Source organism: Rana temporaria, chromosome 7, assembly GCF_905171775.1.
Source record: "Rana temporaria chromosome 7, aRanTem1.1, whole genome shotgun sequence".
NCBI classification, from domain to species: Eukaryota; Metazoa; Chordata; class Amphibia; order Anura; family Ranidae; genus Rana; species Rana temporaria.
This window is the reverse complement of record NC_053495.1, coordinates 65193856-65218994: the sequence shown is the minus strand read 5'-3', so window position 1 is coordinate 65218994 and position 25139 is coordinate 65193856. Positions and strand designations below refer to the sequence as shown.

General features: G+C 44.7%; 1 protein-coding gene across 2 annotated transcripts in view; it reads right to left on the bottom strand.

The window, feature by feature from the left end:
• Positions 1 to 25139, bottom strand: part of GCAT (glycine C-acetyltransferase) — a 49546-nt gene that overhangs the window by 6020 nt on the left and 18387 nt on the right. For both annotated transcript variants that reach the window (XM_040359516.1, XM_040359517.1), the window contains 5 exons: positions 21935 to 22081; positions 16435 to 16589; positions 15653 to 15735; positions 9666 to 9837; positions 7534 to 7655 (listed from right to left, as the gene is read on the bottom strand). In XM_040359516.1, the coding sequence (XP_040215450.1) occupies positions 7534 to 7655; positions 9666 to 9837; positions 15653 to 15735; positions 16435 to 16589; positions 21935 to 22081 (679 nt within the window). The remainder of the gene's footprint in view (positions 1 to 7533; positions 7656 to 9665; positions 9838 to 15652; positions 15736 to 16434; positions 16590 to 21934; positions 22082 to 25139) is intronic.

Genomic DNA, 25139 nt, shown 5'->3' with positions numbered 1-25139 from the left:
AATTTTTTCATTAAATGTACATGGGCTAAATTCCAACAAGAAACGACACCTGGCGCTCCGAGAGTTTAGGCAATCAGGGGCAGATATTATCATGGTGCAGGAAACCCACTTTGATAGGGCTGACTCTTTTACATTTGCAGCCCGACACTTTCCCCAGGTATACCAGGCTTTTGGACCAAACAAGAAGGCGGGCGTAGCCATCCTCTTTAAAAAGGGGTCCCCTTTTACATGCTCCTCCACATATTTAGACCCTCGGGGACACTTTCTTATCCTCAGGGGCCTGTGGCAGTCACAGGCCATTACCCTCTGCGTGGTCTACGCTCCCAACACACATCAGCACCATTTCTTAACCAGGGTTCATGCCCGACTTTTCCGAGAGTCCCATGACATACTGGTGATCGGAGGAGACTTTAACCTGGCACACTCGGCTACCTGGGATCGCCTAGTGGCAAACACCCGGACCTCACAAACCCGGGCCCTAAGGGATTCAAAGTTGTTTCGCCAACTGACTAGGAAACACGCACTCTTTGATGCCTGGCGAGCCCTCCACCCAGGAGATCGCCAGTATACATTTTATTCGGCCCCACATCGCACACACACGCGGATAGACTACTTTTTCGTGAATAACAACACACTTCGGATTGCAGAAGCGGCTAGTGTCCTGCCCATCTCCTGGTCGGACCATGCCCCCATCACACTGTCCCTGAATTTAACCGCGCCCCTCCGCCGGCCCTATAACTGGAGGCTTAATGACTTCCTTCTGCAACACGCCCCCTCGAAACAGGAGCTAGAAGAGACCCTTCAGCACTACTTCGCTGAAAATGACACACCAGATGTTTCCACTTCCACCCTGTGGGCCGCCCACAAGGCGGTCCTGAGGGGAAAGTGCATGGCCCTCTCTTCGGCCATGAAGAAAGATGCCGGTGCTGCTAAAGCATTGGCCGAACGACAGTTGAAGGCCCTGGAGGCTAAGCTCCTGCAAAACCCATCCACCGCACTCCTTAAACGGATTGTCCAAACGCGCACGACACTGCGAGACCTCGCTTTAGGCAAAGTAGAAAAGGCGCTAACCCGCCTGAAGCAACTTTACTATGACAAGGGCAACAAGGCGCAGGCTCTCCTGGCCAGGAAACTGGCAGACCAAGCCCTTACCTCTACCCCACACCAGATAAAGAACAGGGGGGGCGATCTCGTAACACATCCTAGGGACATAGCGGCAGTCTTCGCGGACTACTATACGGACCTATATAATAAACCGGAAGTACCACACGATCCCCCTTCTCCCGACCTGAAAGCCCGAATGACCCAATACTTGGAACAAGCAGGTCTACCCCGACTTCAAATAGCAGACTTACAGGGCCTGAACGCTCCTATATCAGCGGAAGAGTTAGCAGACACTGTGAAAGGCCTCCCAGCCCATAAATCCCCTGGCCCTGACGGTCTACCGTACGAGTACTACAAGGCCTTTCTCCCGTTACTCAGTCCCCACATGACCACACTATTTAACGCCTTCCTCCACCAGACCCCAATCCCAAGTGACATGCAAGGATCCTTCTTGACCCTCATACCTAAACCGGATAAAGACCCAGCCTCTTGCGCTAGTTACAGGCCCATAGCGTTACTTAATTCAGACCTCAAAATATTCACCAAACTTCTATCGATTAGGCTGAACATTATTCTTCCCTCCCTGATCCATAAGGACCAAGTAGGTTTTGTGCCGCTACGCCAGGCAGGGGACAACACCAGGAAGATCATCGACCTGATTGATGTAGTCAATAGGGACGGTGCGGAGGCTCTCATACTGAGCCTAGACGCCGAAAAGGCCTTCGACCGCCTAAGCTGGCCCTTTATGTTCGCTACCCTGCACCACATGGGGTTTAAAGGTCCCTTCTTGCGGGCGGTACAACACCTATACTCAAACCCCACCTCCCAAGTTAAAACCCCCTTTGCCACATCCTCCCCCTTCCAGATAGCCAACGGCACGCGCCAGGGATGCCCACTTTCACCTTTGCTCTTTGCCCTATGTGTCGAGCCCCTGGCAGCATCCATACGGGGAAATCCGGACATTAGGGGCATCTCGGTACGGGGAAGGGAATTTAAGACATCCTTGTTTGCGGACGACATTATTCTTACCTTGACCCAACCCAGAATCTCCCTGCCCAACCTCCATGTTGAACTAGATAAATACGGGTCACTGTCGGGGTACAAAACGAACGCGTCAAAGTCAGCGGCCATACCGATCAACATTGCGGAGGCTGAGGTCCACCACCTACAATCGAACTTCCCCTATACCTGGGAGAGTTCATCCCTTAAATACCTTGGGATCCATATTACACCATCCTTCAGCTCCCTGTATCAGGTCAACTTCCCTCCCCTATATCGAACAATCAGAGGCCTTCTCCAAAAGTGGAAGGCACATCATATCTCGCTCCTAGGCCGAGTGGCGGCCATAAAAATGGTTATCCTCCCCAAACTCCTTTATCTGTTTCAGACGCTACCCATCCCGATCCCGTACGCCCACCTCCGCAAGCTTCAGGGTGATATGCTGAAGTTTGTTTGGAACTATAAAAAACATAGGATTCCTAGGTCGGTCATGACAGCCTCACGAGGAGACGGGGGCCTGGCTTTCCCCAACCTTGTTAAATATTACCAAGCTACCCAGTTACGTGCAGTGGTCTCCTGGTTTCCCCAAAGGTCCTTTAATAAGTGGACGGAGATAGAAAAGATATGGTTAGCCCCGGTCCACCCAAATAGCCTGTTATGGGATGCCGATGTGGGAGTGGGACCTGACCGTTTGTTAGGCTCGATGTCTTTGCTCAGAGGACTCTGGCGTAAGATATCCCGAGAAGTGGGGCTTAAGTCCGAATGCTCCTTACTAAACTCTTTTGTTTGCAACCCCAAAATACCAGATAGCCTGACCCACCAGATGTCTTGGCCCTGGGCTTCGCGAGACCTATTCCATTTTGGACACTTGGTGGACCCCAGGACCCGTAGGCTGCTGACATTCTCGGAGCTCCAGGTGAAACACGACCTGCCCAGACAGGTGTTCTATAGCTACCTACAAATAAGACATTATGCCCAGACAATAGCCCCAAAGCTCCAATTTTCGCAACCGTCCCCATTTGAACGTATTGTCCTGGAGGGGCGCCATAGACGGGGGCTGATCACGGATATCTACCAGCTATTGAACGCATATGATTGGCAAGGGCGGGGGAAGCATGCATATATGCTGAAATGGGAGAGAGAGCTGGAGGAGCCACTGCCGATGGAGGCCTGGCAGGCCGTCTGGAGGCAGGCTGCCAAATCGTCCCTATGCACCCTGTATAAGGAAAACTCATACAAAATTTTGTATTTCTGGTACCAAACCCCGGACATACTCCACAAAATATTTCCATCCACCTCTGACCGATGCTGGCGATGTCATCAGGCCAGAGGCTCTCTCTTCCACATCTATTGGACGTGCCCCCTTATCACCCCGTTCTGGCAGTCCACGCACCAGCTGCTTACCCATCTTTTTGAGGCGCCAATCCCCCTAACCCCTAAACTATTTTTACTAGGCATCTCCCAACCCCGCCTGGCCAAGCCATATAAAAAACTGCTTAGGCACGTGCTAACGGCGGCTAGATGCCTGATAGCCCTTAATTGGAAAAAGACCACACCCCCGTCCCAGGAGGCCCTTTACGCTAGGGTCAAGGACGTGGAGCTGATGGAGCGGATGACAGCCAGGATACGTAATCGCATGGATGCCCACGACGAGGTCTGGAGTGAGTGGCACCGGCGGGAGGACCCGCCGGGGGCGGACGAGGTGGCAGGCGCGGTAACCTAAATCTCCTTTCTCTCTCTTTTCCTCTTTCTTCTCTTGACTCTCCTTTTCTTCTTATACAACTTACTGTTTCGGTGTCACCGTTGACACCAGAGTATAGAAAACGGTTTGAAATGCATAAGTTTGTTGACCTGACTGACGGTAGAGCCAGCTTTTGGAATAGGGCCCCTAGGGCCGGAATCTCAACTCCCCCTCTACCCATAAAGGGCGAGGGTAATATCAGTACTCTTGGATAAGTGTATGATTTGGCTACTGTTATTACCTGCATTTATCTGTATCTTGTGAACCGATTTATACCAATAAAAAAAAAATGTTAATTGGAAAAAAAAAAAAGTTAAAGTGGAATGCCAGATATTATCCAACTATTCTCTAAAAATGCTCCCTAACCCCTCCTAAGACCTATTCTGACTAACCCGTGTAGGTAAGGGTGTATACTTTTTTTATTTTTTAAGCTCATTCTGGTCCGGTCACATGATCCAGCTCTCCTGTGTCAGCCAGCCACCACTGCAGAGGAGAGGAGGGAGTACAGACAAGAGATCGGCCATGGTAAGCCTTTGGGTGACATCATCGCTCTCAGGCATAACTAGCTGTTGTCGGGTGCTCTCTCCTATACAGCCAGCAGTAGATCATTTTCTGAAAGCAGAGACCATGTACAACATGGTGGTGGTTGCAGATTTTTATGTCACACATTTTTTGTGCAGTTATCAAACGCATGTTTTTAAGAAAAAAAAAAAAAAAAACACAATACAGAGCTTTAATGTCTTTACTGGTTATCAGCTTAGAGTTAACTGTGAATCATGGCCCTATAATTATTGCGCTCAAGCCAATGTTTGCGACAAAATAGGTGTGGCACAATCGATATTAAATACATATGCTTGCCCTACACTGAACTTTATTTTTTGTTCTTTTTATGGGGTGCATGCAGGGGTGACGGGAATGCTTGAATTTTTTTTTTGTTTTATACAGTTTTTATTCTTTTTTATTTTGTTACTTTATTGCCATTTCATTGGGGGGGTTTGAAAGCCCTGTGTCATAGCATGGGCAGGTCTACTGGACTCCCAATGTCTCCACTGCCCACTAGTGCAGAACGTGCTGGGATACAGCTGCATGCTCGGTTACAAGTGATGCAATACAAGTCACTTCTGGGGTTATTAGTTGCAGGAGGGATAAGGGGAGTGCCTCTGAGGCCCCGTACACACGACCGAGGAACTCGACGTGCCAAACACGTCGAGTTCAGTGTGGAAGCCGCCGAGGAACTCGGCGGGCCGACTTTTCCCATTGACTAACGAGAAAATAGAGAACATGTTCTCTTTTCGGCCCGACGAGTTCCTCGACGGGTTCCTCGCTGAAAAGTGTACACACGACCGAGTTTCTCGGCAGAATCCAGCTCCGACCGAGTTTCTGGCTGAATTCTGCCGAGAAACTCGGTCGTGTGTACGGGGCCTGAGAGTCTGGTAGAACTGCGCAACCACCATTACCAGAAAGCACTTTTCAGACTCTTGCAGCGAGTATCAAGCTCACACGTGCAGCAGCTTTGGGCTTGACCATGACGTTTATAAAACTGAAAAGGCAAACGTGCAACCCCCCCCATATGATATAAACTGCCTTAGAAACATGGATTGTCACACTGATGCTTTTGAATAAATCATTTGAATTTCTGACCTGGAGCCAAGATGCAAAAAAATATATACTGTATTTTCTCTGACTTTCCCAACTGATCTGAAAACTGGGTTCATTTCAGTGGCTCTCAACGTGTACTAAATTAAGGCAGTGGGTCAGTACAGTAGCCAGGCAACTAACATTTTCCAAAGAAGGCCAGTAAAGGCAGTCTAATTTTTCTCCTTGCAGAAAAGGCCTACAGAAACCTGTCAGGATAATAATTATTGGACTTGCCACTGCTGACTTATTACTTTGTGTGTCACCGACATGCAACAAGCATTCAGATCAGATGTAAACCCGACGTTAACATATTTGTTCCAGGTCCATAACCCACCTATTAAAGTAAGGCTAAAGACAAAAGATAGCGTCCCAGCTGCAACATTTTTCTGGAAGGGGAACCATGAACAGCAAAGACCCAATATAGGCAATGTTGTTGTCCAGTTCACCCAAATACCATTTATTGGCCCAATTGGAGGCAGGTGGGTATAGGACTGGTTGTCAGTATCCTACCTTAATAATGATGGCCAAGGTTTGGGATAAAACATTCAGGATAATAGGATACGTTGGTATCTCGAGTTTTCACCCAATATGGGAAAGAAGGAGGCTGGAGGAGTTTGGAAAGTTGCAGGGATTTTCAAGCTGCTACAACCAAGGTATACTTTTCCTTTCATCAATTATATGCTAATGATCATCTTAAATCATTCAAAGATTTACAGGATGAGTTTGGTGTCCCTCACTCATGCTTTTTTCAATACCACCAGCTTCGCCATGCACTTCTTACCCAAGCTAGTTCTACATCTTTAAAACAGATTGACACACCCCCCATTAATAGATCAACTAGCTAATGTTACTGACAAAAAAGTTCTTATGTCCTCGATATGGTGCATTGTTATCAAAGTAAGCTGCAAGTTCATGGTAGAAAGGATTGGTCATCTGATATCCCAACAATTGATGTTGCAATATGGCAGTACATTTTAGAACAAGTCCCATTGGTTTCCATTTCCCCTACTCTACAACTTTTTGTCATTCACCAGGTTCATAGAACCCCCTTCAAGCTGTTTAAATAGCATTGTAGAGAGGACCCTGGCTGCCCCAGGTGTGGGGGTACTACAGCTGATCATCTGCATATGTTCTCAAGGTGCCCCAAGCTTGTAAGATACTGGAACACAATTATATCAGTTATCAATCAAGCTTTTCAGGTCTCCCTTCAAAATGACCCTTTGACTGTTCTAGGGTTTCCTGACGAATAACTTTTTACACCTCATGTTCGTACGGCTATTACTCGCCTGTTGTATTTGGCATGCAAATGTATACTATTGAAATGTATAGCCCCCTCCCAAGTTTGAGAGGCGCACCCAAGTAAATACCACTTTACTCAAGGAAAGGCATATCTTGAAATCTAGGAGGTACCCCTTTTAAATTTAACAAACAATGAGACCCATGGATTCAGGTTCCAGGGTTAGCTCCAATGGCCTTTGTCTCCCTGCAAATTCTACAAGGCCTATAATAATGCTACCGTCAAGTATAGATAGGCAAAAATCTATATCTATAACCGATATAGGGTTTCCTCTATGGTTTCTTTCTGTATACCTTGCTACTAGAAGTAGGAAAGTTTAGGTTTATATACATTGTTTATAAGTTGTGGAGATTGACATGTACAATAACATGTTTTAATGAATCTTCTAGTTAGTATAATTCTATAAATATGCAAATAATTCTATGCAGAATGTGAGATTAGATGCAACATCTGTGTAATGTGCGCCCTGCTGTTGTACAGTGCCAACTGTTTTGGTTGCATGTATGCATTTTTATAAAAGAAATGCAAAAACATTTCAATAAATAAATAAATAAATATATATATATATATATATATATATATATATATATATATATATATATATATATATATATATATATATATACCCTTTAGCAGCTCATGTTTCTTATCCTGACAAAATCCATGTAAAAAAAGTGACAGATTCTTCCTTTCCTACTGTACTGAAGAGGGCTTCTCCTTTGCAATACATACATGTACACCTGCTACTCCATACCTCTATCCAACATATCCTCTGCCATAGCTGTAGCTAGCCTGGCATCTCCAAGCATCACAGGACAAATGGGATGGTCATTTCCAGAAATAGTGAAACCTGCAGCTGCCATCTTGGTGCGAAACCTATAACACATTACAGGTTATTTAGATGTAAAAGTTATAAAACAGTTTTGCTGTCAAAATAAACAAAACATTATATACAAGCAACTCCTCAAATGTATTAATGTAGACCCTGATGGCTGCCAATAGTTCTTCCCCAAGTTATAAAAATACTAAAGTGAACACCAGTATTACACTGGTCTTGCCAAGTGAGATTAGAATTGGATATACCTCAGACATATCCTTTCTCTAGGTTTAAAACGCCGCTATTTTTACTGCCGATGCTATGGGCGAATTTGCAGCGCATTTCGGCCGCTAGCGGGGTGCATTTAACCCCCGCTAGCGGCCGAGAAAGGGTTAAAACCGCCCCGCAATGCGCTGCTGAAGCAGCGCATTGCGGGCGGTAATGCCACGCTGTCCCATTGATTTGAATGGGCAGCAGCGGTGGAGGAGCGGTATACACATCGCTCCAAAGATGCGGCTAGCAAGACTTTTTCTACTGTCCTGTTAGCGCAATGCTCCAGTGCGAAAGCCCTCTGGGCTGTCACACTGGAGACAATGGAGCAGCTTTTTAAGGGAGGATTTCAGGCGCTATTTTTGATACGCCCTCAGTGTGAAAGGGGTCTATTAGGTTGAGGTGCTGAATGAGACCGCTCTGGAACAAAGGAAAATATTGCAGCCAGAGTGTTTTTTTTAATATATACAAGTGAAAACACTCAGCACAATCTACACACTGGTATTTGAAAGTCAAACAAACAATACATATTGCAAGCTGAACACTTAAGGTATATTCCACACTATCTATAAAACTCTTTATTTTTTTTTCATTGTAAAAAAATAAATAAAGAAGGGCGGCACAATGGCAAAATTGTAACAGTTCTAAAATGTCCATATAAAGTCTGTCAAAAACCAGAAACAGCAAAGATGCCCATCAATTGGTGGATAATGCATGTGACATATAAAAACAGCCAGGTGCACAAGGGTAATCCGTCCCACCACCGAAAGTAAATGTGGCCACTTACCTTAAACCACTGAGCCAACAGGCAGGTCAAACCACGCTGTCCCCTACAGGGTGGTACAACTGGATAAGAATGCCACCGTTCCTGTGATATTGAACTCCCCAAATATATGCAAAGTTTAAAAGGAGAGTGGCCACATTTACTGTTGTTTCAAACACCTTTACTGAAACAGATGCTAAAAACACACTTACAAAATCTAGCACTTGGCTGCATGCATATAAAAAATTTTGATAAGCAAATGAGCGTTACATAATAGGTGGGACTTTGTCAGCGGGAACCGCATACGGGAGGAGGAGCCTTGTTACTGATACCACCTGCAGCAATCTTCAGATCGACTATCTTTAGATCGGCTTATTGAGAGTTCTGACATGTATACAGCCAAGCACTGGATTTTGTCAGCGTGTTTTAGCATTTAAAAAAAAAGGGGGTTTAAGGAGACATATAGTGCTCTCCATTTCAAATAAGAGCTCCGGGCTTCCACCCGCTAAAGATAAAAAGTCAGCAGCTACAAATATTGTATTATTTAATATTAGGGGACTTGCTTGTCCAGGTAGCTAGCAGTGAATAATTTTGCACACCCAATTTTTCAGTTTTTTATTTGTTAAAAAAGTTTGAAATATGCAATAAATTTCATTCCACTTCATGATTGTGTCCCACTTGTTGATTCTTCAAAAAAAAAATTACAGTTTTATATCTTTATGTTTGAAGCCTGAAATGTGGCAAAAGGTCGCAAAGTTCAAGGGGGCCGAATACTTTCGCAAGGCACTGTACATTACTTTAAAACACTCTGCCACACTTCACAGCCAGGAAAAGAGTGTGTTACTACACTTTATCAGTTTTATTGCTTCCTTGGACACCTCCCTACTCATTAAACAAAGGAAATAATGGCAATTATCCACCGAGGCAGCTGAAGATAGAGAGGATGCATAAAAAGCCACAAAACAAAACCAAGAAAGAGGTGTGTGAATCACAAAATTTGCAAAAAAATAAAATGATATATGTCTTGTGTTCTTACCGTGCCGTTTTAGCAGTCATCGACTGAGCAATTGTATTGTTTTCCATCAAAAGGTCAATCGCTTTAGAGGCGCTGCCAACCACAGCTGGAGGAAGTGTATTGGAGAAAAGGTATGGTCGGGAACGTTGCCGCAGCAAATCAATCAGAGGCTTTGGGCCTGTTGTGTACCCACCTAGGGGGGGATGAAGAATTATCACGTTATAGCCAGTGGAAAAAACAGTTGAAGTGCATTTAAACCCAGGAACAAATGTTTGGATATTACAGTTGACCATTCCTTAGATGTGGTGGCTAAATTAGTTCTTTTTTTTTTGTTTAACCACCGGTACCACACTGTCCTAGGGTGACAATGTTCGCTTACTGTACTGTACCCATGGAGGGAACAGCATTGTCTCCCTAAGCAGCATGAACCTTTGGGCTATTGAACACCACCGCTCTCTCTATAACATAAGGAGGATGTATTCTGTAGTTCAGAGAGGAGAGATGGGCAGGGCTCATGCTAAAGGCTTGAAATTTCAGTGCAGCCAAGGAGAGGCAGCATACACAGAAAGTTCCATGCTCACTGGATTTCTGACCAGATCAACAGCTATTCTTCTGTACTGTGCAGCTTGCTAAAGATGTTTTTATTTAACCACTTGCTTACTGGGCACTTAAACCCCCCCCCCCCCTCCCTCCTGCCCAGGGCAATTTTCAGCTTTCAGTGCTGTCACACTTTGAATGACAATTGCGAGATCATGCAACACTGTACCCAAATGAAATTTTTATAATTTTTTTTTTCACACAAATAGAGCTTTCTTTTGGTCACCACTGGGTTTTTATTTTTGCTAAACATAGTTTATTATAAAATTGAAAAAATAGGCAACTCTTCTCCTTTAGTAATATGCGCTGATGGGCCCTGACAGGTGGCACTGATGGGTGTCACGGATGGGCAGCACTGGTGATGAGACACTGATTGGCAACACCAATAGGTGGTGCTGGTGGGTGGCACTGGTGGGCACAGATGACTCTGTGGCTGCCCTCCTTGATCGGGACCGATGTCCATCTTGACAGCCACCGGTGATTGGCTTTTTTGTTCTCCTCACGCTATTGGTGTGAAAAGAAGAAAATAGACGATTACCAGCTCTGTTTACATCACTTTATCAGCTGTCATTCGCTGACAGCTGATCACGTGGTAAGGGGTCAGGATCGAGCAGACCGCTCAAGGACATCAATTGATGCCCTCCAGGCAAAGTAGCTCTGCGCTGTAGCCACCATTCGGCTATAGCACGGACGGAAAGGGGTTAAAGAGGAGCTCCACTCTAAATGGAATTTTTTTTATTTTTTAGTTTTCTTGGCAGCTTTCCTGACCAGTTTACTTCTCGTCTTTTCATACATTTTGGAGGGACTTCTAGTTCTTGGTCACTGTTGTGCCATATTTTCTCCACTTGAAGATTGTGTTCACCGTGTTCCATGGTACAGTGGAACCTTGGATTGCAAATAACACGGTTAACGAGCGTTACGCAATACGAGCACTGTATTTTAAAATATCCTAACTGTTGTTGAATACGAGCAGGATTCAGGCCAAAGCAGTGTGCAGTACCATGTTTGGCCTGAGGTGGGGGGGGTGCCGGAGCCAAACGGCGCCGTTCGGAAATGCACAGAAAGGCCCGAGGACAGCTCGGCAAACCTCGGGAACGGAGTCTTTCCGAGGTTCGTCGAGGTCAGCCTAACTGTCCTCGGGCCTTTCCGGCCGTTTCCGAGGCTCTCCGATGCCCCCGCCTCTGGCCGCATGCGGTATTGCATGCCATTGAAGTCAATGTGGAACAAATTATTTTCATTTCCATTTCCATTGACTTCCATGGGGAAACTCGCTTTGACATGCGAGTACTTTGGATTACGAGCATTCTCCTGGAACGGATTATGCTCGTAATCCTAGGGTCCACTGTATATCCAATGCCTTGGAAATTCTTTTGCACCTTTGTCCTGACTGATGCCTTTTAACAATGAGATCCCTCTGATGCAGGGGTAGGCAACCCCCGGCACTGGTGCCACCAGCGGCGCTCAAAGCCTCTTTTGCCGGCACTCAACTCCCTCCCCATCAGCAGAGCAGCGCAGGGAAGTGTCAGCGAGACACTAATGCATTCCAATTTCAGAATTCCCCACACTACACCGGCACAGAGGGGGAAGCCCTGCGCCCCCACACATTGTAAAAGACAGGAAACATTGTTTGGTTCTCTAACTTTGCTGTAGCTGCGATCGTCAGCTTTTGTGATGGGGAAGAGATTGTGTGGCAGTTCGGCTGGGGGGGCGGTCCCTGTTTCCAAGTGGAGGGCGACTGTCATTGGCCACTGCTAAAGCCAGTCCTGCTAGCCCCGTCCACCATCTGGGGGGGAAGATCACTCGCTTGGTTGCCACTACCAATCTCAGAAAGAAGGGATTTCACTGTGATTGAGAAAACCACAACAGATGAGCAGGAGGGTTACAATGGTTGGGCAGAAGAGCAGGAGGTACAGAGGTAGGACAGATGTACAGGGGGGGGGGGCAGTGGCAGGGAAGAGGAGAAAGGAGGTACATTGGTGGGACAGAAGAGTAGGGGGTTACAGCGGTGGGGCAGAGGAGCAGGTGGGTACAAAAGTGGAGCAGAGGAGAAAGGAAGTACATTGGTGGAACACATGAGCAAGGGGTTACAGTGGTGGGGCAGAAGAGCAGGTGAATTGGGGCTTATAAGAGGTTGTGAAAGTGCAGGAATTGGGGCTGATCAGATGCGTGAGAGTGCAGGATGTTTATTTCTCACTACGACTCAAGCAGTTTAAAGCATTTACTTTTAAAAAAAATCCCTTTCGTGATTGAGTGTGAAGTTGACATTTTTTTTGTTTCAAAATCGGCACGCTTAATTTCTTTGAAAACATTTTTCGGCACAATGTGCTCAAAAGGTTGCCTATACCTGCTTGGATGCTTTTGAAGCTCTCTGCAGACCATGGCTTTTGCTATAGGATGCGACTAAGGCCCCTTTCACACTGGGGTAGTGGGGGCGACGGCAGTAAAGGGCTGCTATATTTACGTATTTATCGTTTTTGCGGTGCTATTCGGCCGCTAGCGGGGCGCTTTTAACCCCTGCTAGCGGACAAAAAAAGGTTAAAATCACCCGCAAAGCAGAGCTTTTCCGGCAGCGCTGCCCATTGATTTCAATAGGCAGGGGCGCTTTAGGAACAGCGTATTCACTGCTCCTACAGCGCCTCAAAGATGCGGCTAGCATGCCTTTTTATTACTTTTCTGCCATCGCACTGCTCCAGTGTGAAAGCCCTCGGAGACGCTGTTTCAGGGCCCTTTGCAGGAGCTATTTTTAGCATTATAGCGCCTCAATGTAAAAGGTGTCTAAGAAAATGTCAGGAAAGACCAGAGGCACTTTAACCCCTTCACGCTGACGTAATGCAAATATGCAGCTTTTTCAACATGAAGGGGTTGTACCGGGGTGATGCCTGCAGCTGCAAGCATCAACCCGGTACCATTTTTTTAGAGCCGACGGTCAGCTTTTTTGTGATAACAACTGATGAGGCCAAGCAGCCTCGGCCGGGTTCTCCCATCCCACCGGAGGGCCAAGCGACCAGTCGGCGTGTCCGCTGGCTGGCCAGACATCCCGAACAATGCCACAATCGGCGTCGATCAAGTCTCGATCTAGTAACCCGGAAGCAATGTCACAATATCATTTCTGCTTTACTGAAGACTTAAAAGGTGCCAAATTGTACAGCATTCAAAACAACCAAACTCGTTGGGTATCCATTTTCTCGGCGCAACAATCTTTTACATTATACGAAGAAAAAAAAAATTTGCTAACTTTAACGTTTTTTTTTTTTAATTTATGAAAGTTTTTTTTCCCCCCCAAATATTTTGCATTTTTAAGACCACTGAGCAAATACAGTGGGACAAAAACTATTGCAATGATTGCCATTTTAGTCCCTAGGGCAGCGATGGCAAACCTATGGCACGCGTGCCACAGCTGGCACACCGAACCAGAGTGGGCAGACAGTCATGTACAATGTTTGGGGGGGGGGGGGGGGGGGGAGTAAAGTTCTTCCTCCACTGTCCCGAGGGTCTGTGATGCAGCTCGTGAACCACTTAACCCCCGGACCATATTGCTGGTCAAAGACCAGAGCACTTTTTGCAATTCGGCACTGCGTTGCTTTAACTGACAATTGCGCTGGCGTGCGACGTGGTTTCCAAACAAAATTGACGTCCTTTTTTTCCCCCACAATAGCTTTCTTTTGGTGGTATTTGATCACCTCTGCGGTTTTTAGTTTTTGCAATATAAACCAAAATAGAGCGTCAATTTTGAAAAAAAAATAATATTTTTTACTTTTTGCTATAAAAATATCTCCCAAAAATATATAAAACATTTTTTTCCCTCAGGTTTAGGCCGATACGTATTCTTCTACATTTTTTTTTTTTTAACGAAAAATATCGCAATAAGCGTTTATTGATTGGTTTGCGCAAAAGTTATAGCGTTTACAAAATAGGGGGTATTTTTATGGCATTTTTATTAATATTTTTTTTTTTTTTACTAGTAATGGCGGCGATCAGCGATTTTTTCCGATACTGCGACATTATGGCGGACACTTCGGGCACTTGACACATTTTTGGGACCATTGGCATTTTTTTAGCGATCAGTGCTATAAAAATGCATTGGATTACTATAAAAATGCCACTGGCAGTGAAGGGGTTAACACTAGGGGGCGGGGGAAGGGGTTAAGTATGTCCCTGGGTGTGTTCTAACTGTAGGGGGGTGGCCTCACTAGGGGAAATGACCGATCTTCTGTTCATACATTGTATGAACAGAAAATCATCATTTCCCTCCCTGACAGGACAGGGAGCTGTGTGTTTACACACACAGCTCCCGGTCCCCGCTCTGTAACGAGCGATCGCGTGTGCCCGACGGCGATCGTGCCCGCCGGGCACACGCACGGGAGTCGGGGCGAGCGGGCGGCGCGCCCCTAGTGGCCAGTGCGAGAGCCGACGTAGAGCTACGGGCTCTCGCGCAGGGGAGCCAACCTGCCGCCGTAAAACGACGGCAGCAGGTCGGCAAGTAGTTAATGCCTCCCCTGGAACCCTACACCTCTGGTAAGGCATTCCTCTCTGCAGGCACCCTATTACAGCTCCCCCTGCTCCAGGATGACTTTGGTTCAGTCTGCTCCTCTAGTGCAGCCTGTGGCTGCTAGCTGATCTCCCGGCGGCTGGGTGACAGGGACTCCTACAATACTGCGCGGGGAGATCTGGACGATGAGACCATGGAAAGGTAAGGAGGAGGATGGATCCTCCGATCTACATTGTACTGTTTTTTTTTTTTTTTTTTTTTTTTTTTAAAACACACAAACACCCGATTTTGCTTCCCACAATTAGCCTCAATCTAATGTTAAAAAAAAAAATTTCGGGTGAACCCCCGCTTTAATAAGAGAGAAGCTATGTTTCATAGTTAAATCTGCTCAATTATAATGTTATGCCAAAATGTTCAGATTCTTTTGAACATAAAATCATTAGTTCTCAAGGATGCCATTACATAATATACTGAAATCCTGCGATTGACCCAGCTTGTGCTATTGGCTACTTTCTGATGTCAAGTACTTCTTATATTCTGGCCTCCCTCACCTTGGCTTATATTACCAAATAGATCTTTTAACCTTAAGCTGTCCTCACACTTCATTATCTCAGTTGCTGTCATTTCATCCATCTCTCGCCGTCATTGTGTCACTTATTTGGGCAGTCATCTAACAGGTATTAGTCATTGCTTGAGGGAGAAGTACCAGCTATATTTATTGTGATCTTTTAATTTAGAAGTTTTATTCTAAATTTAGGTTTTTTAGAATAGGATTTAAAAAAAAAAAAAAAAAAAAAAGAAGGGGGAGAAACACACACAACCACAATTTTAAATGATCAAAATGGATATAAAAGGGGTATTAGACAAATAAAAAAGGTAAATAAAGTGGCATCATGCTATACTGATGGTTCATAGAACCGACCTGCAGCTCCCCCCAATGCCTTGCCGAGTGTAGAATTCACAATGGTCACTTGGTCCATGACTCCAAGAAGCTCATCTGTGCCCCTGTCAAAAGAGATGACACGCAAATACATATGTTATCTTTAGGAAGCTGTGGTATAGCTTCACTTAAAAATAAATCTGAGTATATTACATATTGCAGGGGATTTAGATTGTTACACATTTGTACAAGTAGCACATAATGAGGTGCAATGGATACTGTACATACACTACAGTGCATTTTGTAATTAGCATTCAGATAATATTTATGGATACTTCTGAAAAGGATTTTTGTAGAAACCTGAAAATCCAAATTAAATTGCAACCAACTTTGTATTCATTTGCCTTGACACACACACACACACACACACACACACACACACACACACTGGGCTTAATTTTATGTTTAATAACAAACATGTTCTACTTCTGTGCAATGGTTTTGCTCAGGACCTGATCCTCCTTTTCTCTGGGTCCTTCACCAGCGGTCCTGCCCCCCCCCCCACCAAGTGCCCCCATAGCAAGCTGCCTTATATGGGGGCACTTGTGCATGCTTGCTCCCTAGGGGTCAAGTATTTGGAGTGGGAGCAAACCGCAAGATGAAGATTTTACCATAATGCAGATAAGGTTATACAATAAGGTAAAACAATCTTTTAACTTTAGAACCACTTAAATTTATTGATTTGAAGATTAAATGCTCAACTTCAGGTAGATGTAAAAAACACAGCAGAACAGAATATGTGAATATGTCTCAATATTTCTTACCGTCCATTTGGTCCCATAAAGCCAGTGGCATGACATTCATCTATAAACACCAGGGCATTATAGTGCTTTGCCAGGTCACAAATTCCACGCAGAGGAGCAATATCTCCGTCCATAGAGAACACACCATCCGTAGCTATAAGACGCAGGCGGTGTTTCTGAACAGAGAAAATTTTCAGCTTCAGATATTTAATTCATTGTAAACAAAAAACATTACAATGCTCCAACCACAACAGATAATTAGGTCAATTAGATTTTTAAAAATAAATATAAAAAAAAAAGCTGGACTCTAGGGCAAACAGCTAAATATACAAAATTAATTTAAAAAAATTAAATTTTTAGGCTCTTTTCACATGGACTTTCCAACCAGATTCACCTGTCAGTATTTCAAGCGAACCTGATCGGAAGCTCCATTCAGGTCTATTTGAGCAGGCAGATGTAAATAGACTTGTATCCTATTGAAATGCACTTCAGTATGTAGATCCTGTGTAACTGCTTAAAGAAAATGAAAGTTGTCACTACAATTTCCCACTCTAAGTGCTTCTGAGCAGGGGAGTTATAGGAGAGATGCCAAACTCATGCGGATTTGCTGCCTACTCTGGCATCACTGCAAGTCACCTGTTAAATGCCCAGCCATGGGTCGCGGGCGCTGATCAATGACGTCACACGTCCAGCCCCGCCCCCTACAGTTAGAAACACATATGAGGTCACACTTAACCCCTTCAGCGCCCCCCAGTGGTTAACTCCCAAACTGCAATTGTCATTTTCACAGTAAACAATGCATTTTTATAGCATTTTTTGCTGTGAAAATGACAATGGTCCTAAAAAAAATTCAAAATTGTCCGATGTGTCCGCCATAATGTCGCAGTCACGAGAAAAAACAAAAACAAAACAAAAAAACAAAAAAACAAAAAAAACGCTGATCGCCGCCATTAGTAGTAAAAAAAAAAAAAAAATAATAAAAATGCAATAAAACTATCCCCTATTTTGTAAACGCTATAAATTTTGCGTAAACCAATCGATAAACGCTTATTGCGGATTTTTTTTACCAAAAATAGGTAGAAGAATACGTATAGGCCTAAACTGAGGTAAAAAAAAAAAAAGGCAAAAATAGGGTACCACAAGGACCCAGGGGCTATTGAAATGGTGCAGATAGAGATTCACACAATCAAAGTTTTATAAAAATAGAAAACAATTTATTATAAACAATTATATGACATAAATATATTATTCTTGATTATATACATCTTGTGAAATCAAGACGAGACATTGTTTTGGTCAGCTCGAGCTTGTTTGGGAGCCACGTTGCACGACCGCGCAATTGTCAGTTAAAACGACCCAGTGCCGAATCGCAAAAAGGGGCCTGGTCCTTTACCTGCATTTTGGTCCGGGTCTTAAGTGGTTAAGGAAAAACAGATACAAATTACCAAATGCACAAGGTACTCCAGAGCACACAGGCTTTGATTTTAAATCAAAACCATTGTAACCGACGAAATCTTTGGAAAATTCCTTCCTGTTGCCAGCAAAGAAAACCCCCCAGTATTGAGATCCACAGTTAGCATCCCAAACAAATACAGAGCATTTAAGAACCATGTCTATTCAGCATTCTGATGAAGGTGCATGGCCCTGGAACCCGTCAGTGGCTATGCAAACCTGTACAGGGGTATGATAATGGAAGACCCCTGTAAAACAACCCAACACTATAATTCCCCCTCCACCAAGTGATTTGGACCAGTGCACAAAGCAAGGTTCATAAATACATGGATGAGCGAGTTGAATTAAAGCGCAGACTACAAGCCAGGCCTTCTCGGCCAATATCAGTGCCTGACCTTACAAATGCGCTTCTGGAAGAATGCTCAAACATTCCCATAGACACACTCCTAAACCTTGTGGACAGCCTTCCCAGGAGAGTTGAAGCTGTTATAGCTGCAAAGGGTGGGCCAATTTAGTATTGAACCCTACAGACCAAGACCCCATACACACTTAGATTTTCTGCAGATATTTGTCTTCAGATTGTACAAGGTAAATCTAAAAGGAGTTGAATAAGAAAATTGTATAATGTATGGCCAGCTTTACATTGTTCATTCGAACAGTCTTTAAAAGGTTGGGACTTTACACACGGGGATGGTTGGGGGTCTTGCTATGACGACAAAATAAGAGTCTACTTCAGAAATAGAGGGTTATACTGTTTGGGGAAAGGATAAATAGTATAAAGAGACATGGTAGGAAGAGAGGAATGCAGTAAGAAAAAAAAAAAAAACAGCTGGAAATCTCCCCCAATGAAGTCTCAGTTGGAATCAATATGATGAGGAGTCTCTCTTTGATGATCTACTGGATTTCAGAACACCTCAGCACTGGAAGAAGAACAAGCAAGTTCTATAGCAGGGGTCTCCAAACTGCAACCCGAGGGCCGGATGTGGCCCTTTGCTAGCCTTTATATGGCCCTTGAGGCACTATTCCTCCCAATGTGGGGCATTATTTCTTCCATTGATACCAATTAATGGTGTATTATTCCTGCCACTATTGCCAATGATGGGGCACTACTCCTCCTATTGACCACCAACCTTGAGGCATGTTTAATCTCATTGATGCTGGGACATTATCTACCCCAGCTGGCTAAAATCTGGCCCCACTAAAGTCTAAGGGACACTAAACTGGCCTTTGTTTGAAAAGTTTGGATACCCCTGTTCTATAGTGAACGAGAGACGACTCTGGCAATTGTGCAACATTTTGTGGGGTAAAAATTCTATGATTCTCAGCAGGGAGACAGCCAACCTATCTAGGACTTTGGAAACAGTTTGTGGAGTTTACCAATTTAAGACAAATAGGTTGTCTACTTTGCAAAAGGGAATTTGTCCTAAAGGTTAGTGAATGAGGTGAACTTCTCATTTGACCGACCTATAAGAAAAGGTGAAAAACAATTGTCAATTAGTGGCCACAGCTGCTGATCAGTGTATTTTGATTTAGTGCTTCCAGAACCATTGTATCGATTTAAAACCTGCTTCAGCCCTGCATATAGGATGTAAACTGGTCAGGCAGATTTAAAAAGAAACACCTAGAATGTGAAATTGCTATATTAAAGTGGTAGTAAAGTATTTACTACCACTTTTACCTACAGGTAAGCCTATAATAAAGGCAAATTGTTGCAATATTTTATGTCACACAGTATTTGTGCAGCAGCGTTTTAAAACGCACATTTTTGGGAAAAAAAGGACACTCATGAATTAAAACAGTAAAGTTATCCAATTTTTTGTATAATGTGAAAGATGATGTTACGCCAAGTAAATAGATACCAAACGTGTCATGCTTTATAATTGCACGCACTCGTGGAATGGCGACAAACTACGGTACCTAAAAATCTCCATAGGCAGCGCTTTATTTTTATTTTACAGTTACCAGGTTAGAGTTACAGAGGAGATCCAGTGCTAGAATTATTGCTCCGACGATCTCTCACATGTGTGATTTGAACACCGTTTACATATGCAGGCGCGACTTCCGTATGCGTTTTCTTTGCTGCGCAAGCTCGCGGGGACGGGGGCACTAACATTTTTTTTTCCCTTTTTAACATTTAACCACTTAAAGACCTCAGGTGTTTTTCAGATTTGGTGTTTGCAAGATTAAAACAGTTTTTTCTGCTAGAAAATTACTTAAAACCCCCAAACATTATATATTTTTTTTTTCCAACACCCTAGAGAATAAAATAGCGGTCATCGCAATACTTTTTGTCACACCGTATTTGCGCAGCAGTCTTACAAGTGCACTTTTTTTTGGAAAAAATTCACTTTTTTGAATTAAAAAATAAGACAACAATAAATTTGGCCCAACTTTTTTATATATTGTGAAAGATAATGTTACGCCGAGTAAAATGATACCCAACATGTCACGCTTTAAAAAATTGCGGCCGCTCGTAGCATGGCGTCAAACTTTTACCCTTAAAAATCTAGATAGGCGACGTTTAAAAAATTCTATAAGTTGCATTTTTTGAGCTACAGAGTAGCTCTAGGGCTATAATTATTGCTCTCGCTCTAACGATCGCGGCGATACCTCACTTGTGTGATTTGAACACTGTTTTCATATGCGGGCGCTACTCGCGTATGCGTTCGCTTCTGCGCGCGAGCTCGTCAGGACGGGGCGCTTTAATAAAAAAATGTTTTTGTTTTCTTATTTGATTTTATTATTTTTTGCACTAAAATATAAAAAAAATAAAAAAATGATCACTTTTATTCCTATTACAAGGAATGTAAACATCCCTTGTAATAGAAAAAAGCATGACAGGTCCTCTTAAATATGAGATCTGGGGTCAAAAAGACCTCAGATCTCATATTTAGGCTTAAATGCAAAAAAAAAAAAAAAAAAAAAAAAAGGAAAATTTGTCATTTAAAAAAATGACAGAAAAAAAATTGTCTCTTTAAGAGGCTGGGCGGGACTGACGTTTTGACGTCACTTCCGCCCAGCAGAGCTATGAGGACGGGTGGGGGCCATCTTGCCCTCACTCAAGTCCTCACTCTCCAGGCGGCAGCATCGGATCTCCTCCGCCGCTACCGACGGCTCCGGTAAGCGGCGGAGGGCGCGGAAAAGCGGCGGGAGGGGGGGGGCCCTTCTCCCGCCACCGATAACAGCGATCTCGCGGCGAATCCGCCGCGGAGACCGCCGTTATCGTTTACACGGCCGCCCGCTGAAAACATGGATATCTCAGTTGTGGCAGCAGCTGCTGCCGTTACTGAGATATCCATGTTTAAAAAGAGGACGTACATATACAGTGGGGGGTCCTTAAGTGGTTAAACATAATATAAAAATAAAATATGTATCACTTATTGCTGTTACAAGGAATGTAAACATCTCTTGTGACAGAAATCGGTGGTGACAGGTACTCTTTATGGAGTACCTGCAATCCCTACTTTGCACTTCAAAGTATTCAGATCACCAAAAAAGGCGATTCTGAATACTGTATATATTTTTTTTAAATCCGGCGCCATTGGCAGCCAAGTAAACCGGAAGTGCCATTTACGGCTTTGTCCCAGTCTGTCGCTAGGCGCCTAAAGTGTCGGATCGCAGATCGGGAGGCCCGGTCAGAGCGCGGGGGGGGGGGGGATAGGATTTCTCTGGGATTTTTTTAGCCGCATCGGTTGTTATCCCTGGAAAGGCGATAGGCCGCTCTAAAAAATGATACCGGGACTATGCCTGCAGCTGCGGGCATCATCCTAGGATAACCACTGAAAGCCGAGGACGCACATGTGCGTACGCTCGGAGTGAAGGGGTTAAACTGCGTAAGAGGTTCTTTACAGTTAGAGAGGTAAAGATGTGAAACTCCCCTCTACAGTTGATGTTGTCAACAGGGAATATAGATTTAAAAAAAAGAAGAAAAAAATAAGAATTTCTTAGGGAATGCAATGTCCAGGGATATGGAAAACGTAGACACACACACACGTTAAACTGGATAGACTGGTGTCTTTATTCAACCTTACCAATTATGTAACTTACAAGCACATTTTTAATACTGCACCTGTGCTTCTTTCAGCTTGGTCTCCAGATCGTCAAGGTCCATGTGCTTGTATCTGTACTTGTTGGCCTTGCAGAGGCGGATACCATCAATGATGGAGGCATGATTCAGTTCATCTGACAGAACTGCATCTTCTGGAGTCAGCAGTGCCTAAAAGGAATTTGAGAGTTAGAAGTGGTCCAGAAACTTGGGAATCTGAGTAAAGTAGTCTTATGTTGGCCATAGATAAGCAAATGTCTTTCCTTCCACCATGGGCATCCTCAGCTGGCAGAAAACAGAACTACTACTATTGGCTATAGTCGATGACAGTAACCGTATGTAGAAAGAAAACCGACATGCTGGTTGTACCCAAGTTGATTAATCAATCAACCTGTCTATGCATGGATCGAAAATCCAGCCAGTCCTTGCTGAAGCAGCCAAATTGTAATCCATGTACGACTGACTTAACGTAAAAGCATTTATCGGTAGAAAGAAAAGGACAGGCTTGAGCATAACCTTGGCACAATATTATAATTAAATACAAGTTACATTGAAATAAACCCATAATAAAAATATTTGAGTATGGTCAATGTATGGCGAAGTGATGTGATATACAGTAAAACCTACGTTAGACTTACCGGTAACGGTATTTCTACGAACCTTCCAGGACGGCACCTGAGAGATGATGGCTCCTCCCTGCAGGAAACACAATCACATGACAGATTAAAAAGCCCCACCCATCCCCTTGTTCCCCAGTATGTATTAGGCCCCATACACACGGGAGGATTTATCCGCGGATACGGTCCAGCGGACCGTTTCCGCAGATAAATCCTCGAGGATTTCAGCAGATTTTAATGCGATGGAGTGTACTCACCATCGCATTGAAATCCGCGCCGAAATCCTCTGGCGATGACGTGTCGCGCCGTCGCGACGCTGTCATACAAGGAATTCCACGCATGTGTCGAATCATTACGACGCATGCGGGGGATCCCTTCGGACGGATGGATCCGGTGAGTCTATACAGACCAGTGGATCCATCCGTTGGGATGGATTCCAGCAGATAGATTTGTTTGGCATGTCAGCAAATATTCGATCTGCTGGAATCCATCCCAGGGGAGAAATATCCGCGGAAACAGATCTGCTGGAGTGTACACACCATAGGATCTATCCGCTGAAACCCATTTGCTGGGATTTTTCAGCGGATGGATTCTATCGTGTGTATGGGGCCTTAGAGTAATCCTAAACTGGTTCACATGGGACGTAGTTCCTTATAGGTACTTACCTTTTTCCTCCACTTAGGGCGGGAAGTAGGCCTGCCGTCCTGGAAGGTTCGTAGAAATACCGTTACCGGTAAGTCTAACATAGGTTTTCTCCCTTCACCTTCCAGGACGGCACCTGAGAGGATGCTCAAGGAACACAAAAAAACACAGGCCTACCTTCAGGGTGGGACCACAGCTTGTAGAACCTTTCGACCAAAGGCTAAGTCTTGCTGTGACAACATTTCCACACGATAGTGCTTCAGGAATGTATGATGACTGGACCAGGTGGCCGCGCTGCGGATTTGTTCCCAGGAGGCCCCTGCTTTCTCAGCCCAGGAGGTTGCTAAGGATCTGGTAGAATGAGCCTTGATATTAGTAGGGGCTGCCACTCCCGTGCCTACATATGCCCCTGCTATCGCTTCTCTAATCCACCTGGCGAATGAGGCTTTTGAAGCCTGAAGTCCCTTCCTGGGTCCAGTATGTAGAACTAATAGATGGTTAGACTTTCTAAAGCTCTTAGTTCTCTCCAGATAAGTGAGAAGACACCTTCTAACATCTAGACAGTGAAACTTTCTTTTATGTTCTTTGGTTCAGAACAAAAGGACGGCAATATAATGTCTTGCGTCCTATGAAATAAGGATGCCACCTTGGGTAGGTACAGGGGGTCTGCTCTAAGAGTGATCCTATCTGCTTTTACCTTCAGGAAGGGTTCTTTCATGGATAGTGCTTGCAAATCCCCTACCCTCCTGGCCGAAGTAATGGCCAACAAAGAAGTTAACTTTATGGTTAAACATTTAAGTGGAACCTCTTCAATAGGTTCGAATGGGTGTATAGATAACGCCTCTACCACCCTAGTTAAGTCCCAAGGCGGACAACTAAACGTTTTTACTGGAGATACCCTTTCTCTAGCCAACAAAAAGCGTTTAATGAGGCCCTCCTTAGCCAATCTTCTATCGAGATAGACTGAGAGGGCCGCTACCTGGACCCGCAGGGTACTAACTTTCAAGCCCAGGTCTACCCCCTCCTGGAGGAAATCCAGGATAACCGGGATAGAAGTTGTTGTGACCTGTCTATCCTTAGCCCAGGAATAGAAGGTCTTCCAAACTTTTAAATAAATGTTTCTAGTTACTGGTTTTCTGCTCAGGAGAAGCGTACTAATGACCTTCTCTGAACAGCCTTTATGTTTCAAGATCTGGCGCTCAGTAACCAAGCTGCCAGTTGAAAGAATTCCGGCTTTGGGTAAAGTACTGGGCCCTGCCTGAGTAAATCTGCCATGTTCGGAAGTTTTTGCGGTTCCACCACCGCCATGGATCTTAGGTTTGCAAACCAGGTCCTTCTTGGCCACCAAGGGGCTATTAGAAGAATTTTTCCGGGAGACCTGCTGAGCTTCTGCAGGACCCGCGGAATAAGTGTCACAGGTGGGAAGGCGTAAGCCAGCCCGAAGTTCCAGGTCTGGGATAGCGCATCCAGACCCTCCGACTGAAGTTCCTGGGAAATCGAGAAATACCTCTTTACCTTCCCGTTTTGTCGGTTGGCAAATAAGTCTATTTCTGGATTTCCGAAGTACTGTACCAGGGATAGAAATACCTCCTGGTTCAGTTCCCATTCTTCCTGACTCAGCCGCTGACGGCTGAGGAAGTCTGCTTCTATATTGCTTGTCCCTTTGATGTGTATGGCTGAGATGGAGAGGACTCTCCCTTCTGCCCCATCCAAGATTTCCTTGGATAATTCTAGTAGAGGGCTGGACCTGGTCCCCCCCTGACGGCCCAAGTATGCTACCATGGTAGCATTGTCAGAGCATACTTGGACCTCTCTGCCCTTGATGTCTTCCTGGAAGGCTATTAAAGCTTCCCCCACCGCTCTGAGCTCCCTGTAATTGGAGGACCTGCGAGCTAGTGAGCTGTCCCATTGGCCCGGTGCCTTTTTCTTTTCTAGGTGGGCACCCCACCCCCAGGAGCTGGCATCCGTGG